Below are 16,425 nucleotides of genomic sequence, written 5' to 3'. Positions count from 1 at the left end.
CCCTCATTTCATCACATGTTCAATCCAACTCAAAGTACCACATATCACTCATTAAGCTACTCCACAATTCTTTCCCCTTGCTGTTACACCCATACCAAAACTCTCATACACATTCTCATTGTTTCCTCCATCCCATCTTTTATCCTGTCTTAATTATAAATGATGTAAAACTTACTATCCCAATGTAAACTATAACTGTCTAAAGTAGCTACCTTCAGTAAGATATGATGCTCTAGTTTAAAGTAATACACAATACTTATCTCATATCCACATGCTATTACCTGAAATGGATCTTTTTCCAGACCAGAGCTTGACCCCATGTAGATATACACTGCTCCACTTCCTCTGTCTGCTGCCATGAAGGGAGCACCTACAGCCAGATCTATTGAGTAAAAGGTAATGAGAAATTCATACTCTCTCCTGGATACAATATTGTAAATATATACACTGCTCCACTTCCTCTGTCTGCTGCCATGAAGGGAGCACCTACAGCCAGATCTATTGAGTAAAAGGTTGTGTGAAATTCATACTCTCTCCTGGATACAACATTGCAAATACATTAATCCTCTACATTAGCCTGCACCAGATCAATGAACATTCTTTGAGAAATTGTACAAAAGTCCTCACAAAACAAAAACAAAGTACTAGAGAAGCATCACTGAGCCCAGTCAAACTTTATATATAATGAAATACAGTTTATGGAACAGAGTATGGTGACATTACTACAAGTGCATGGAGGGTGTGTAAGGCAAGTTAAAGGTGAGTGCATACACTAGAGCTGCGCGTGGATGTGGTGCTCATCTCCGTACCACTGGCCTTTGAGCCTGTGGTAGGTAGGACTAAGAACCAATTACACTGGGACACTGGCCAATGTGAAATCCGGTATTGCCACAGTTTACCTTCCCCAGGTTCCCCCAGGTACCCATTTACCAACCAGCCCAAAAGGGAGGATGATCAGCTGGGTGGGCTGCACACCAACTGCCCAGGTCAAGATTCAAACCTGGGTCCACGGAGTTGTAGCCAGTTACTGATAAATATTTACACCTTTACTAAACTCTTCCTATAAAACTGGTTGCAAACATTCAAAGCAGTCAAGCAGCATAGCAGATTTGCTTAATAATAGCAATATGAGAGATGAAAGACACAAAAACATACTCGTTGGTGGTAGGCCTGTTTGCAGATAATACAGCATGGTTGGCAGAGAATGAGGGGATGATGCAGAGGATAGTGGATGAGTTTGACAGGGTGTGTAAGAGGAGAAAGCTGAGAGTAAATGCTGGAGAGAGTAAGGTTATGGTATTTGAGAGGGTGAGAGAGGTCATTGATTTTGCAAAGCCATAGAGAGTTAGAGCAGAGGGTACAATGGAGTGTAGGATAAGGTTAGGGGAGGAGAGAATGGAGGAGGTGGCTGAGTTTAAATATTTAGGAACAGTTTTATGTAAGCATGGAAGTATGGAAGGTGAGGTGAAAGATAGAGCAGTGAAAGGCAGACAAGTAGTGGGTGCATTGGAGAGAGTTATGAAAGGAAGAAGTGTGAGCATGGAGGTAAAGAGGGGAATAAGGAACAGTATTATCCTGCCAATTCTGTCACATGCTTCAGAGACGTGAACATGGAATGCAGCACAACAATTAAGAATATGTGCAATGGTGCAGTGGAAATGAGTTATATAAGAGATGTGCAGGTGGTGCTCCAGAATGGGATGGAGAAAGTAATGAAAGTGTGTATGAGAGGTTTGGTATGGGTGTGACAGCAAAAGGAGTGGATTGTGAAGTGGTGGAGTGGGTGAAGCATGGTGCACTTAGATGGTTTGGACACATGATGAGAATGGGGGAGAAAGAATTCATGAAGAGTGTATGAGGGAAGGATTGAGGGAGGGGGTTTCAGGGGAAGACCACCTGTGAAGTGGATCAATAGGGTGAGTGAGTATTGGAGCAAGAGAGCTGGAAGTAGCAGGATTGAATGTGCTGAGAGGGAGTGCCAGAACAGGGAGAGATGGAGACATTTCTGCCGCGGCCACTCCCCAGAAGGAAGTTCCTGGGAGGGAGCAGGGCGTTGCAGATATAGATAGATAGATAGAAAAACATACTTCTTTGAGAAATAATACAGAAAAATATTCTGAAATTCAAAACTCCACTTACTTACAAAATTGTCTTGATTTATGTCTCTTGAAAACTTTACATGAAGGATAGATGGAACATTGGTGTATGTTAGGCAGTCCAAAAGCTTAATATTGAAGGGGATGAAGGAGTGAGAATTGTGATCAGCTCTTGCAGTACTTAAAATAGACAATATAAAGATGACCTCCAGTGAGCAGCATTCATGAAAAGAGCAATAATAAATTGCATGGGAAGCAACGTAGCACTGCATCAGGTTGGGAAAGGTTGAAGCCTATTAAAGGAGAACATAATGAGCCAAATATCCTTGACTATGATATGTTCAGGACATCTATATAAGAGGGAAGTTCTGCATATCTATGTTGTTTACTGCACATATGAATGAACAAGGCTTTGGGTATTGTAAGAATTTTGGAGGAAGAAAAGAACTGGAAGTCATTGGACATCACCTCACATTAAGAAAGGTGATTTTGTTAAGAGAACTCACTTTTCCATAAAGGAGGATTAACAGTCAAGGTAACTGTTTAGACTAGGTCTGTAGCTTCCTAGCCAAGGACTCAAGAAACAAGATAATCAACCAAGAAAAGAAAATCTAAAGTTCAATTGAAATAATCTGAAAAGTGAAAGTGTAAAGTATAACGTACCTTCGTAACCATCTCCATCAAGATCACCGACAGCCGCCAAGCAGCTCCCAAACCGGCTGAAAGGTTTACTTCCTATCCTCTGAGGTGCATTTTCTTCTTCTTTCATCTGTAAAGAAAGAGTTGTAGCTTGTGCACCTTGATTGAGACATACATTCATTAATCCTTCTGTTATTCCTTTTTAACCCCCCTGAAAAGAGAGAGAATCCTTTGCATGGTGGGGAGTCCAAAACTGTTCTGCATAATTATTCTGGCTGAAGGAGAGAAGTAAAAATTCTCCCTCCACACCACCCTCAGAACACCACAAAATCTACCATAACAAGCATATCCACATAAATCCCCCACATAGCTCATATCTTATGTGAATTTTGTGATAATTTTGTGCATCATTTACCCAGTTAGCTATCCGCTATGAGGATACTGTGATAGTTTCGCATCTCTGTGTCTTAATGCAGATAATTTGTCCAACTTAATAGCACCTTATAAGGATACAGTGATAGGTTTGGAGATCCAAGTCGCCATGCAGATAATGTCGAGTTGAGAATAATAGGCTATACAGATGTGGATAACTGAGATTCTACTGGAAATTTGTTATAAATTAATATATATATATATATATATATATCTATCTATAGATATATATATATATATATATATATATATATATATATATATATATATATATATATATATATATATATATATATATTACCTGATAACCTTCTCCGGTTTGAATCTGCATGTAAACAAAGATTGCTCCATGGTCATAGCCCACTGCTGCAGTGTGATGCTGGTAAAGGGGAGCACCCACAACCAGATCTTCCATCCCATCACCATTCAGGTCCAAGGTAGCAAGGGAGTATCCAAAGAGTGAAAATGATACTTCATCTGTAGCCTGATAAGGAAAGATATAAAAATTGATCAAATTAAGAATATTTATGTTTTTATGGTCTTAGTATTTTTCTTTTACATATTAAAATAGTTCTAGCTAGCTTTTAATAATTTATGCTAATCTTTCTAAACTTTAATGAAATGTTAGGAGCAGATGGAGCCAAGCACCACCACTGGTAAAAATGCTGTTTCTTTCATTCCCCAAATTCAAGAATGATATGGCTGGAAATCATATTACTAGAAGAAGGCAGTGATGCCAAACTTGTGTTAACTACCAGACTATAGAGAGCAATAGGAGAACCAAACAACAGCAAGTGAACAAAAGTAGTAGCTATGTATACTAACCAAAGCATTTTTAGCAGAAAACTTTCAATCTAGATTGATAATAGTAAAGTTTTGTAAACCAGAGCTCAGGAATACTGCTTTGGAGTCGTTTAACATATTTTTTAATAAAATTAATGCCTTGAGTGACAGATCATTATAAGTGCAGTGCATGTCTGAGGACTGCAGTACAGTGCTCGGGCAACCTGCTGTCACGCAGCACACCCAGCAAGTGCCGTGGATAAGAATGATAAGTATAGGAACCAGTAGTCAAAATATCTGCTTGAGACAGTAGTATAAATTATATATGATGGTATTCATCATTACTGCCTACATATCATTAATACTGACAACGATTTCTTATGCACGTCATACATTATCCACAAAATAGGACATGCTCTGTGACATGCAGGTTGGCAGAGCACAATAATGCTGATGCTTGTGCTTTGATAATAGAGAGGGTTTGTATTTGAATCACCAAGAAGGGAGCCATTATGGAAAGTTGGGCGGGTGAAATTAAATATATTGCCAAAAGATTATTTTCTGTAATTACACTAACCAACACACATGTAAAAAAACATATAGCACTAGCTACCTTATCTCTAAATTTCAGAGAATCAACTGATTGCACTCAATGAAGCTAGTAACTTCTTACCTTTGTGGGGGATATCAGTTGTTTAAGGCTCAAAAATGTTTCATTTATAGGGTCCTCTACTTGCATAAGAACAGTAGGCCCAAATGAGGTGTTCTGAAAACAAGCAATAAAACTCGATGAGCCAAAGTCACAACAAAAATGTACAGTACCCTTCCGAGTTTCGCGCTTGCTTCAGTCCGTAGGTATAGTGCTAAACTCGCGGATCGAGAAACTTGGGGTATTGAAAACACTGAAACAGCACTTATTTGTTCCTGCCCGTGGAGAAGCTGATTTCTTTTTCCCACTTTACTCCCTTGTTATCTCAAAATACGTACTGTGTAAAAAGAAAGAAAATGTGAAGAGAGAACAGGTCGTTTTGAAGCTGCAGCTGAAGGTGGCTGACTGCCTGACAATTGGCCGACAGTTCTGAAAACACGCTTGTGATTCGCCGAGTCCGATGACGTCACCGACGGCGCTCATAAAATCAGCGGCCTCTAACTATGATGAAACGAAAGCTTTCTGAATCTGAAGCCGATCAGTGTTGATAGTTAAGCCATTAGTTCGTAGCTTTTACTGCGGGCCGTTAGTGTGCATCTCTGTAAATCTCACCTCAGCATGTGTGAACACGGTCACTCAACCGCTAGTTTCTCGGGGATTTTGTACAGAGATTCAAAGTCGACTGCATTTCACGGGAAATTCATCGAAATTCTAGTCAGAAACTCAGTCACCAGCATGGCGGTTATTTTCTCGTGAGGTCAGTAATTTGTGGTCACAAGAAGAAGAAGAGCGTATATGCTGATCGGTTCAGTAGCTATCCGTGTGTTTATTCCAGTACCACAATGAGTTCCACAAAGCTAGATATAATCTTGAAGTAACAAGATTGAGCAGGTCTTGGACTTGAGTCTTGTCCAAGTGTAGCCACTGCCTCATCGTATCATGGATCCTTACGTTCTCGTAGCATTTAACGGTAGCAAGCTGTAACACACTCTCCCTTTGTCTCTGAGCAAACCAATCACGAACCAACAAATGCTGTCTTTTCTTTTCTTTTTTTTCTTCAGCAAACACCACAAAGCAAACTCTGCAACGTCTGGATCCATTGTTTGTTTTGCTTTTCAGCCGCTATATATCCCAGAATGCAACAGTCCTTAGTGTGACCAAACTTGAGGATAAATTCGAGGCAGAAAATTGTCGGGAGATATTTTCGGTGGAAAATTCCCGATAAATTAGCTTGTGTGATTGCGTCTGTTTTTGCTTCTGGGGTCACACTGGGCCTTCCTCATCCAACCGCGTTGGCGATAGGCCACTTCAAATTTTCCGGGTGTGCGTCACACACGGCCAAGGTCGGTTGTCCATATTCACAACGTAAACAAAGCAGTCGCCCTGTATCGATTAAATAGTAAACAAATCAACTCTGCCAATCCACTTTACGAGTCTCCTGGCTGGCCATTTCCCGCTGTTCCTCACTTCTCAGCCACTGCCGTCATCTGTTTGTTTACATACAGCCGCGCAGTTGGTCATACCCACAACCATTTTCCATCCGTACGGACAACCGACAACTCGCTCCCGGTTGGGCGCACGGGCAACCGCGGTTGCCAGTAGCCCCAACGGTTGGAGGAAAACGGCCAGTGTGGCACTGCCTAAAGAAATCGCGCTTGACGCTGATGGCAGGGAGATGTGACTCTTATTTCATCATGTTACATGTCAAAGCAGCGCTAAACTCGGGACGAAAATGCGCGAAAGTCAGGATGGTAAGAATTTAGGAATGAGCACGAAACTCGAGGATTGCGAAACATGGATAGCGCGAAACTCGGGAGGTACTGTATATATTACTTAATTGTCAAAAAAAGATATGAAAAAAATATTTCCTAAACTACACATGCATAACAAATATTTGATTGTCTCTGAAATTAATATATATGAAGGTTGAAGCAAAAGTCATCATTACAGCATGCCACTTCACAAAGCTCCTTTATAACTACTAGTGATACTCTGCAATTGAATATTACTTCAGTAGTCCAATGATAATGGAATGATTTTTGTATTCTAGTACAATACAAGAACACTAACAGTTTATGAAGGATGCTGTTATGTCAAACCTTATGATGTCTCTGAGTCAGTGGCATCAAAGCATTTCAGCAATCTTATTTTTGGATAAAGTAATGTTCTACTATATCTGTATATCCTCAAGACCCAGTAAACTGAAGTAGTTTCAAATATTCTACAAAATTATATGGCTTTGACACTCATTTCTGGAAAAAGAGTATTATGGAAGTCTCTCAGTTCTTCCCATTACATATACATTCTCTCCTACTGCTCTTCAACTATAGATAAAGAAGGTCTATAGCTTATAAAAATTATCTTTATTACTTACATAAAATGTTCACCCAAAACTCTGTCATTAATATGAAAAGTTAAAATTTTATTATTATAATTTTTACACACACACACACACACACACACACACACACACACACACACACACACACACACACACAGGTCAGGGAAGGCTAGATCCAAGGAATCATCTTACTTTCATATGAAATTGTTTTCAATATTGTACTTACTGTTGAGCTGTTTTCAAGCCAGATTGTACGTGGTATGGAAGACAAAACTGCAGTACTCCCCCCAAACTTGAGACTGCCAACACTGTAGCCCAGGTAAAGATTAAAAAAATCATTTTTCAAGTCCACCAGACCAAAATCTTCTCCTTTAACTTTCCCTAAATACCTTGAGGAATCTGAATCCAGATTGATTTCCCATGTGTCTCCTGTGAGAGTGAAAGAAAGAGAGAAAATTGCATATGAATATCCAAGTGCACAAATGTTTTGAACTAAATTTATATCTATATTTAATCTAACTTTGTTTAGATAAGAATGCAACAAACCGTGGCATACCAACCAGCTAAATGTTTTAAAATTAAATATTCTAGTCTAAGGAAAATCAAGCCTGATTCCTGCTTCCCATCATTCTTCCCCCATCCATGCAGTCAGTCCAGTAAGAGTCCATGAAACTCAACCAAAACATGTGGCATAAAAATTTTGGTTAAATGCCATAATACCACAGCAGACTAAACAACACACACACAACTACTAGTATGGCACAAGTGAAATGCCTGAATTTACTCTTTTCTCCACTCCCACACAACCACTGCGTGTAACGAAACACACGAGAAATTAATCCAGACAAGGAAAGGTTTGCCGTCGCCGGGGATCGAACCCGCGACCAGCGTAACGGGAGAGCCACTCCTTTACCAGTCGGCCAAAGAGGTACCCCACCAGCTAAATGGGTTATGGGAGGCTCACCCATCAGGCAAGTCAGCATTACACAAGTTGTTTAGTAGTAGTCATGGTGCCACACACCATGTTTTAAGGGGATTATGGTACCACTATTTTTCAACAAATATTTTTGAGGATGTATTAAATTAAAAACAAATCATGTAAATCTGCATCTTTGTAGCAAATATTTCATGAAGCATCTTAATGAAAAACAAGTAAACAATTAAATAGCTGAAAATTTAAATACCCTTCTCACGCACGTGAGAAGCTGTCAAAATAAGTGCACAGGGCAATATACAAATCATATCAAAATAAAAACTTAAATACCCATGAAGGTTATACTGTACATGTAAATGTTGCGTGTTTCTCTGCATGGTGGCTGCAGGTGCAGCCTGGCTGGTGACTGAGTCACTGGTAAGGCGCAAGTGCTCTATCAGCTTTCAAGGCAGGAGCTAGCATGCATAATCTGCACCAGCCATATATCCATATATGCTCCCTGTTATTGTTTTACTGACTTGATTATCAGCTTTCCATGAATCAGATATCATTACTAAACTAGGTATTCAATGTAGGGCAACAAAGATGATCTCCTTGAGCAACAAACCTTACGATGAAAAGGTCTCATCTCTTAACCTGTTTTCCCTTGAGAAACATCGTGTCCGAGGTAAACTGATCAAATGTTTCAAAATACTCAATGGTTTTATGAATGTGGACAAATCCAAATTGTTTTTGATCAATAACACATTCCAAATGAAAAATAATAGAACAAAATCTAATTGTAAACAAACAAATTCAGACTACACTCAATTTTTCTTCACCAACATTGTAGCACAAGAATGAAATAACCTCCCACGTCCAGTGGCTGAATCATTTAACAGTAAGCTCGATCGACACTTCCTTCGACATAATAATTTCTAAAGTAGAAATCCAAAGTCTTAATTTGGCTTAGGTTTAAGCAGAGATCACTTAGTCTGGAACATAGGGTCTGTTTGGTCTGAATATCTATGTAAATCTATGTAAATAAGTTATCATTACAATCACTTGCATTTCCTACAACAGTATTAGTATTAGTATTACTTGATTATTAGTATTACGTACTTGATTATTAGTATTACTTAAAATCAACAAAATTAAAATACCCTGTTATTACCTTGCCAGCCCCAACATCCTGGGGCTCCCAGTGCAAATGTGTCATGGTCCTGTAAGGAAAATACACAAATAATTGTTTCATCAGTATATACATGTGAATTATAAAGACAAGACTTAGTCGAGGCACTTTTTAATGATATGTTGAAGAGAAATGACAAACTATAGCCCATTCATTTAAACTGGATATCTAGCTTCTTGCTGAGTAAATAAAGATGCTGCTGATTGGCTGTTGGCAGGCAGTGTCTGACATCTCCATCACCCAACTCACTGGTCTGGGTTATGAAAATATTAAGATTTCTTTACACAGCTTTCTCTGTAACACAAGATTGGTGAATTTTGTTGACGTCAGTGGATTAAGCAGGAATCATAATATTTTAACACAGTTTTAAAACTCAATGAAGAATATAAAAATTGTGGATTAAGTCAGAGAATAACATTTCTCACCTTAATATAAGTAGCACTCATGCCAAACTGGCAGGATCCAGTAGTCAAAAAAGATATTTGTGCACCTGAAAGAAAAGAAAATCTTTGAAATAATTACTAATAATTAGTCAACAAGACAACAATATATATTGTTGTCTTGTTGTGAAAATATCTTCACTTTCCAATCAAATATCATAAGCAAAAAGAGATGCTGAAACCCCCAAGTTGTAGGCTACACATGAATAAAACAGCAATTGGTATAATTATCAGCTCATTTCTTCTTTCCAATGATTTGTCAGTAAAAGGAAATGTTGATTCCATCAACTTTACAATTAACAAAGTGAACATAGAAGTAATGCACATTTATCCTGAACATACTTACTTTTGTCAACCTCAAATGGAGGTGAAAAGGGCTCAAATTTATAATCAGGGGATTTGGCAGAAAAACACATGCCCACTGGGAGGTAATAGCGCTTGCTGTATATACTTTTGGTTGCATACCTGCGAGGTGCACACACCTGAAACACATTAGAGATATTAGCTCATGGACATTCAGGTCATATTTTGAAGTTTTCACCCATATACTCATCATCATCATTTCATCGACGCCTGCTCCTAGGAGCTCCCACCAGTAGATGGCCACGGCAGAAGAGTTTCCATCTTTCTCTATCTAGACACTCCCTCCTTGCCTGCTCAAAGTTTCTCAAGGATCTTTCACCCCTCTCCTTAAAGAAGTCCTGCCCCCTATCTCCATTTCACTGGTGGTCGTCCTCTAACATTCCCTCCCTCTATCTCACTCACATACACCCTTATGGTCATCTAGCTCTCCTCCATTCGCTTCTTGTGGCCAAACCACTTTAAAGTCTGTCACTTCACTTCTTCCACCACTCCACACTTCTTCCCTTCACCCATGTGACACATTCCAAAACGCTCATACACACTTTCATTACTCATTTCATCCATTCTACTCACACCACATGCACTCCTCAAACTCATTTCCACTGCCTGCACTCTAGACCTCTGAATTTCATTCCAGGCCCATGTTTCACTTGCATATGTGAGGGTTGGTACTATTATTGTATTTCTCAAAACCCCATTTATCTCCATGCTCACACTTCTGCCATTCATGATTCGTCCCAAAAACCCTACCACCCTTGTTCCTTGCAATGCCCTTTCTCTTGTCTCTCTCTCCGTACCACCATGCATACACATAACTGATCCAAGGTAATTAAACTCATTGACCTCCTCCATTTCTTCACCATTCAAAATTATTTTGCCTTCTTTTTCACATTCAATTCCCACTCTATATGGGCGTACAAAATCTACAACCTCACTTCTACTCCACTCACAAATCATCACTTTACTTTTGTTGACATTTACTTTCAGCTTTCTCCTTTTACAGACACTATCAAAAACACTGACCAAACTTTTGTAAGTCACTTTCATTTTCTGCCTTAACCCTTGGGTCACTCTTTGGATTAACTTTAGTATCATACAGTGGGTGAGACAACACCCCTCCAGGCTTATGCCCCTACTGATAGATAGATTAGATTTTATTTATTTTATAATAAAAAAAGCCTTCTACTTACTGCTCCTGAATAGAGTACAGAGGAGTGGCCAAAAAGAGAGGTCAAGTTCGGGAGGAGAGGCGTCCTGATACCCTCCTCTTGAAAGAGTTCAAGTGGTTGGCAGGAGGAAATACAGATGAAGGAAGATTGTTCCAGAGTTTACCAGCGTAAGGGATGAAAGAATGAAGATGCTGGTTAACTCTTGCATAAGGGGTTTGGGCAGTATAGGGATGAGCTTGATTAGAAAGTCGTGTGAGGCGAGGAGCGGGAGGTGGGGAGGCATGCAGTTAGCAAGTTCAGAAGAGCAGTCAATGTGAAAATATCGATAGAAGATAGAAAGAGAGGCAACATCGCGACGGAATTTAAGAGGTAGAAGACTATCAGTAAGAGGAGGAGAGCTGATGAGACGAAGAGCCTTAGATACCACTCTGTCCAATAGAGTTGTGCTAGTGGAGCCCCCACACACATGAGATGCATACTCCATACGAGGGCGGACAAGGCCCCTGTATATGGATAGAAACTGTGCGAGGGAGAAGAATTGGCGGAGACGACACAGAACACCCAACCTCGAGGAACCTGATTTAGTGAGAGAGATGTGAAGTTTCCAGTTAAGATTTTGAGTTAAGGATAGACCAAGGATATTTAGTGATGAAGAAGGTGACAGCTGAGTGTTGTCAAAGAATAGGGGATAGGTGTTTGGAAGATTGTGTCGAGTTGATAGGTGGAGAAATTGGGTTGTTGAGACATTGAAGGACACAAGGTTCCTTCTACCCCAATCAGAAATGATAGCAAGGTCTGAGATTACGCATTCTGCAGCCTCCAGTCTGAAGTCATGTACTTCCTGTTGGGATGTTAAGTTAAAAAAAGTAGAATAATAAGTAGGAGGAATATGCCCAGAATCGTCCAGGGTGGAGTTCTTACAGAAAGTTTGAGCGAAGAGTTCAGCCTTAGAGATAGTATATGTGTGAACCTCATTCACATATATACTGCTACTCACTATTCTATATGAAAATAAAAATAAAAATTTACTGTAGTTTATAAATTCGATAATCAGTTCACTTAATTATCTATCTAATTTATCTATCAGAAGCGGCATAAGCCTGGAGGGGTGTTGCCTCACCCACTGTATGATACTAGAGTTAATCCAAAGGGTGACCCAAGGGTTAAGGCCTTTTGGAGTCTATCTGTATGTCAGGTCTTATAGATATGCAAGTCAAAACAACAAATGGACCAGTGAAAAGCTCTAAAAAAGACATGAGACTATCATTGTGTGATAATTTGAAAGATCTAAAGCAATTGCAGTGATGACTTTAGAATTTTACATAAAAGACTATGACTTATTGAAGTGACACATCAATTAAAAGAACTTGTCTTTGATGTTACTCATTATATAGGCAGCTTACATATTTAGTGATTTTAAGTGTCATTTGATAGTGAAAAAATCACTGATCCAAGCAGGTGCAGGACAGATGCTATTCGGATTATAATGGACTTTTACTGTTCTTTTAATATTTTTGTTATTCTGGCTGGGCTACATTTTGATCATGAGACTGACCATAAATCTCTTATACTAAATGAGGAGAACAGATTACAGGAAGTCATTAGCAGCACTCCATGAAATAAAAACAGGATGAATGATTAGGTGTGACAACATCATTCTAAGATAATTAAAGTGTTTGTTCCTTACCAACTAACAGACAGTGCAGATATTGTACTCACCACTATTTCATTGTCACTAGAAGCAAGAGAAAATCCAAGACTTTGTTCACTACTATTGCTCCTGGCTATATTACTCAAAGATCCTGCTTTGGTCAGGTTAACATACACTTCGCGACACACAGGAGCCGATGCAGTCTTGCTCAGCGGGCATGCATATACCCCGCCTGAGTTACTCATGGTTGGGTCACTGATATTAGACCTTGGAGCACCTACAAGCAACCTGTGGAAATATAAGAAAATGCACCAATATTTTGAAGCTGACCGAGTTTTTCATGGGCTTCAGTCTTTCAGGCCGTCATTGCTATCACTTCGCAACGCGGACGCTTTACCTTTTGTTTACCAGCTTACACAGTTTTGGATTTCGGTGTTGCCAAGATCCATCTATATATATTATAGATCTTGGGTGTTGCCTACTGCAGCACCACGTGTACGTATATAGCACTTGATTTATGACCAGAAGTCGAAACAATCACACCTTCAGAAATAATATCCACCTAACATCAAATTAAATTGGACTAGAGATGTTAGGAGGCATAATAGCCATGAATGAAATATTCAGAAGAAACATGTTGGCTTTTGCCAGTACTTAGTGGGCTGTTCATGAAGTACACTACATACGAGCATGCATACATTTGGCAAGCAGTAGTCATATTTGCCATAAATAGATGCTAACGAGCAATGGGTGAAATTTATTTCTTCCCTAGTCTGGACATTTGGCACTAAACAATAACTTGCATATATTGCAAAATCCCAAAATAGAAAAAAAAGAACTGAGTTCACTGGGAAAAATACTTATACAGTTCTCTGGGTGGCCACATGTGGTGATGTGTGTATAGCCAATCGCCCAATACCGTATGTTAAGGGTTTTCATATATATATATATATATATATATATATATATATATATATATATATATATATATATATAAATATATATATATATAAATATATATATATATATATATTACAGTAAAAGAAGCAGCTCAAGGGCAAAAACAAAGAAAAGCCCGCTAAGTACTGCTCTAGAGAAGTAAAAAGAATTAAGTTAGCCAGAGGGCAGGTAAATGTCGGGAGCAATATTTACATGACTTTCCGCATTTCCCTCAAATAACATAATGTTCATGATGTTCTGCTGTTTGATTGCTAATTTGATTTACATATATTTATTTAGGTTAAGATTATTTTTTTTTAACTTACCATCTCTCACTGTTGTTGGTGTAGTGGGACAAGGAGAAGCCAAAGTACAAGCCCTTATCACCTGCAGGTGGGAGCAGCTCAAGGGGGTCTGCCACCTGCAGAATACTGGCACCAGCAGGTGAGCCCAACAGCCAAGTGGTCATCATCATCATCAGCAGGCTCGACATACAACACAGACTCTTTTTCCTCGTGTTCCCTCCTCTGGTTAGGTCAAGGAGATTCTTCATACCTTGGGTTAGGCTGTGGCACTTCATCTTGGGTCTCCAGTAGCCAAGCCCAGCCTTCAGGAGGAGGTGGTGTGGTGCCCTCCTCTGCCTGCAAGAAAAAATAAATAAATAAAAATAAAAAATCTGTCCAAGTGGAATCCTACTGTTTTTTGACATTACTTAACTTTTGAGTTTTGACACTTATTCCAAAGCCTATCTTGCACTGGTATTTTGCCGTTTGATTGATTTGGTGTTACTTGATCCTTACAGTTTGCAAGACCTGCATGATTTGTCTTAATTGTCTTGTTTTCTGGTTTCCTTGTGTCGCATGCACAGACTTTATAACTATATATAGTACATAATAATAATAATAATAATAATAACAATAATAATAATAATAATAATAATAATAATAATAATAATAATAATAATAATAGATACTACTACTACTACTACTACTACTACTAATAATAATAATAATAATAATAATAATAATAATAATGATAATAATAACAAGAACAAGAACACTAAGTCTGTATACAGTGGAAGAACTCAGGTTAACAAGCACCAAGGAACAACACTACTGGCTAGCACTCTTCTCCTATCTGATGAGAAGATAACTGAGAGCTCTAGCGGAATTTAGCTTAACTAAGGTGGTGTGAATGGATTCCTTACCAAATAATGAATGGGTCGTAGACGATAGGAAAACGACTCTCCCTTATCAAAACTCGATATCAAAAGTAGCTGTATATCCACCGTGCCATTTGTGTCGTATATACCAACGCAGCACAAGGGAAGAGGCCAGTTATCATTCACTCTTATCATATACACCAGGATCACTCCAAAGACTTTTTTTCTAATACTTCACGGTAGGTTAGTGGAAAGTATTACATCTGTCTCTTGCGCTTGGGCCATAGTTGAGTCCATTCTAGCATTGACCATCATCATCATCATCATCATTTAGTAGTAGTAGTAGTAGTGTTATTATTATTGTTATTATTGATTTTCCGTGACTCTTGGGCTATGAGTAGTGTTTTGCATACCGCAGAGGAAGTTTACACCTACAGGAAGCCGAAAAAAATCCCAGATAACACAGGAAGCCAGGAAAGAGATTACCACGGATCTTTCCCCACTCAGCTGATAACGAGAATTTTTTATAATTGATTAAATCTGCACTACCCCCCCCCCCCCGCCCCCCCTACACACACACACACACACGATAGTATTCACTCATTAAAGGTCTTATAATGAAGAATGCTTAATTAAGGCCCCTACCATTGTAACTTTTTAGTTTCCTGATGTTACTTCCACATGTATCCTTCGTTGTATTATCACTCTCTGTACTGCCTGGGGGTTGGGATGGCATGCTCCTCCCTTCTCCTTTGTTGTTTACTTGCAACAATAAACTATCAGTCAATCAATCAATTAAGGGTGTGGAATACGTCCCCTATCACAACCCCAATACGTGGTTTTAGCAATGCGAGGCGAAGTAATTAATATTCGCGCGACAGTTTGATACATGTGCAGTTGGGAATGGCGAATCTTCCTCCGAACCTCCGAACCTTCCTTCAAGCTCCGAACACAGGAGATCGACCTTGGCGGAGCGAAGCGAAGTTAAGAAGACGCCAAAGGACAATATTATTTTTTCTTCTGTAAGACGCCTGGCATCATTCGACACTAAAAATAATAGATCTGCCAAGCATCCATCCATAAAGCGTAGCATCTAAAAGCCTCAGCCTATGATCCTTGACCGACTTTTCCTTTCGTTACCTTCACGCTTTGCTGCCTTCCACTGGGTGAGGACAATGTTGGAAAGTTTCGTTTAGTCGGCGCAGCATCTGTGGTCATATGCCGGAGAGAGACATAAGGGGAACGAATTATAGAAGGGAACAGATCCCAGGAGACGGGACACAACCTCCGATTAATACCTGGTACCCATTCACTGCTGGGTGGACAGGGGCGTAGGGTATCGGAAAAGCCGCCCAAATTTTTCCACTCCGCCCTGGAATCGAACCCGGGCTCTCAGTTGTGAGCTGAGTGTGCTAACCACTACGCCACGAAGCCCCCTGGGTGAGGACAAAAGTGTTGATCATTGCGGTTTTCAAGACTAATAAAGGGGTTTGCCATACCCTGTCCCCGAGGAAAGGCAAAGCTGCGATGAATTACTCGCTAACATACCGCACAAACGTGCTGATTAAATTAAAAATAGTGACCTTTGAAGACTGTAGGTCCCAGCACTTCAACCGAGGTATAACATCTTTCCAGCGGCTACAGCAGCTACACAGA

The 16,425-nt window shown here is 39.5% G+C and overlaps 1 protein-coding gene across 1 annotated transcript in view; it reads right to left on the bottom strand.

Annotated features, from left to right (window-relative positions):
- Positions 1–208: 208 nt before the first annotated feature.
- Positions 209–16,425, bottom strand: part of LOC127000116 (integrin alpha-8-like) — a 17,371-nt gene continuing 1,154 nt past the window's right edge. Inside the window, exons 2-12 of the mRNA XM_050863535.1 lie at positions 13,934–14,248; positions 12,737–12,956; positions 9,832–9,967; positions 9,471–9,535; positions 9,028–9,076; positions 7,167–7,369; positions 4,624–4,716; positions 3,469–3,651; positions 2,760–2,865; positions 429–498; positions 209–212 (exon numbers count right to left, since the gene is read on the bottom strand). Coding sequence (XP_050719492.1) covers positions 209–212; positions 429–498; positions 2,760–2,865; positions 3,469–3,651; positions 4,624–4,716; positions 7,167–7,369; positions 9,028–9,076; positions 9,471–9,535; positions 9,832–9,967; positions 12,737–12,956; positions 13,934–14,187 — 1,383 coding nt within the window. The 5' untranslated portion in view covers positions 14,188–14,248. The remainder of the gene's footprint in view (positions 213–428; positions 499–2,759; positions 2,866–3,468; positions 3,652–4,623; positions 4,717–7,166; positions 7,370–9,027; positions 9,077–9,470; positions 9,536–9,831; positions 9,968–12,736; positions 12,957–13,933; positions 14,249–16,425) is intronic.

Source organism: Eriocheir sinensis, chromosome 17 (genome assembly GCF_024679095.1).
Source record: "Eriocheir sinensis breed Jianghai 21 chromosome 17, ASM2467909v1, whole genome shotgun sequence".
Lineage (NCBI taxonomy): Eukaryota > Metazoa > Arthropoda > Malacostraca > Decapoda > Varunidae > Eriocheir > Eriocheir sinensis.
Note: the sequence above shows the minus strand (reverse complement) of the source record. Positions and strands in the feature narration are given on the sequence as shown.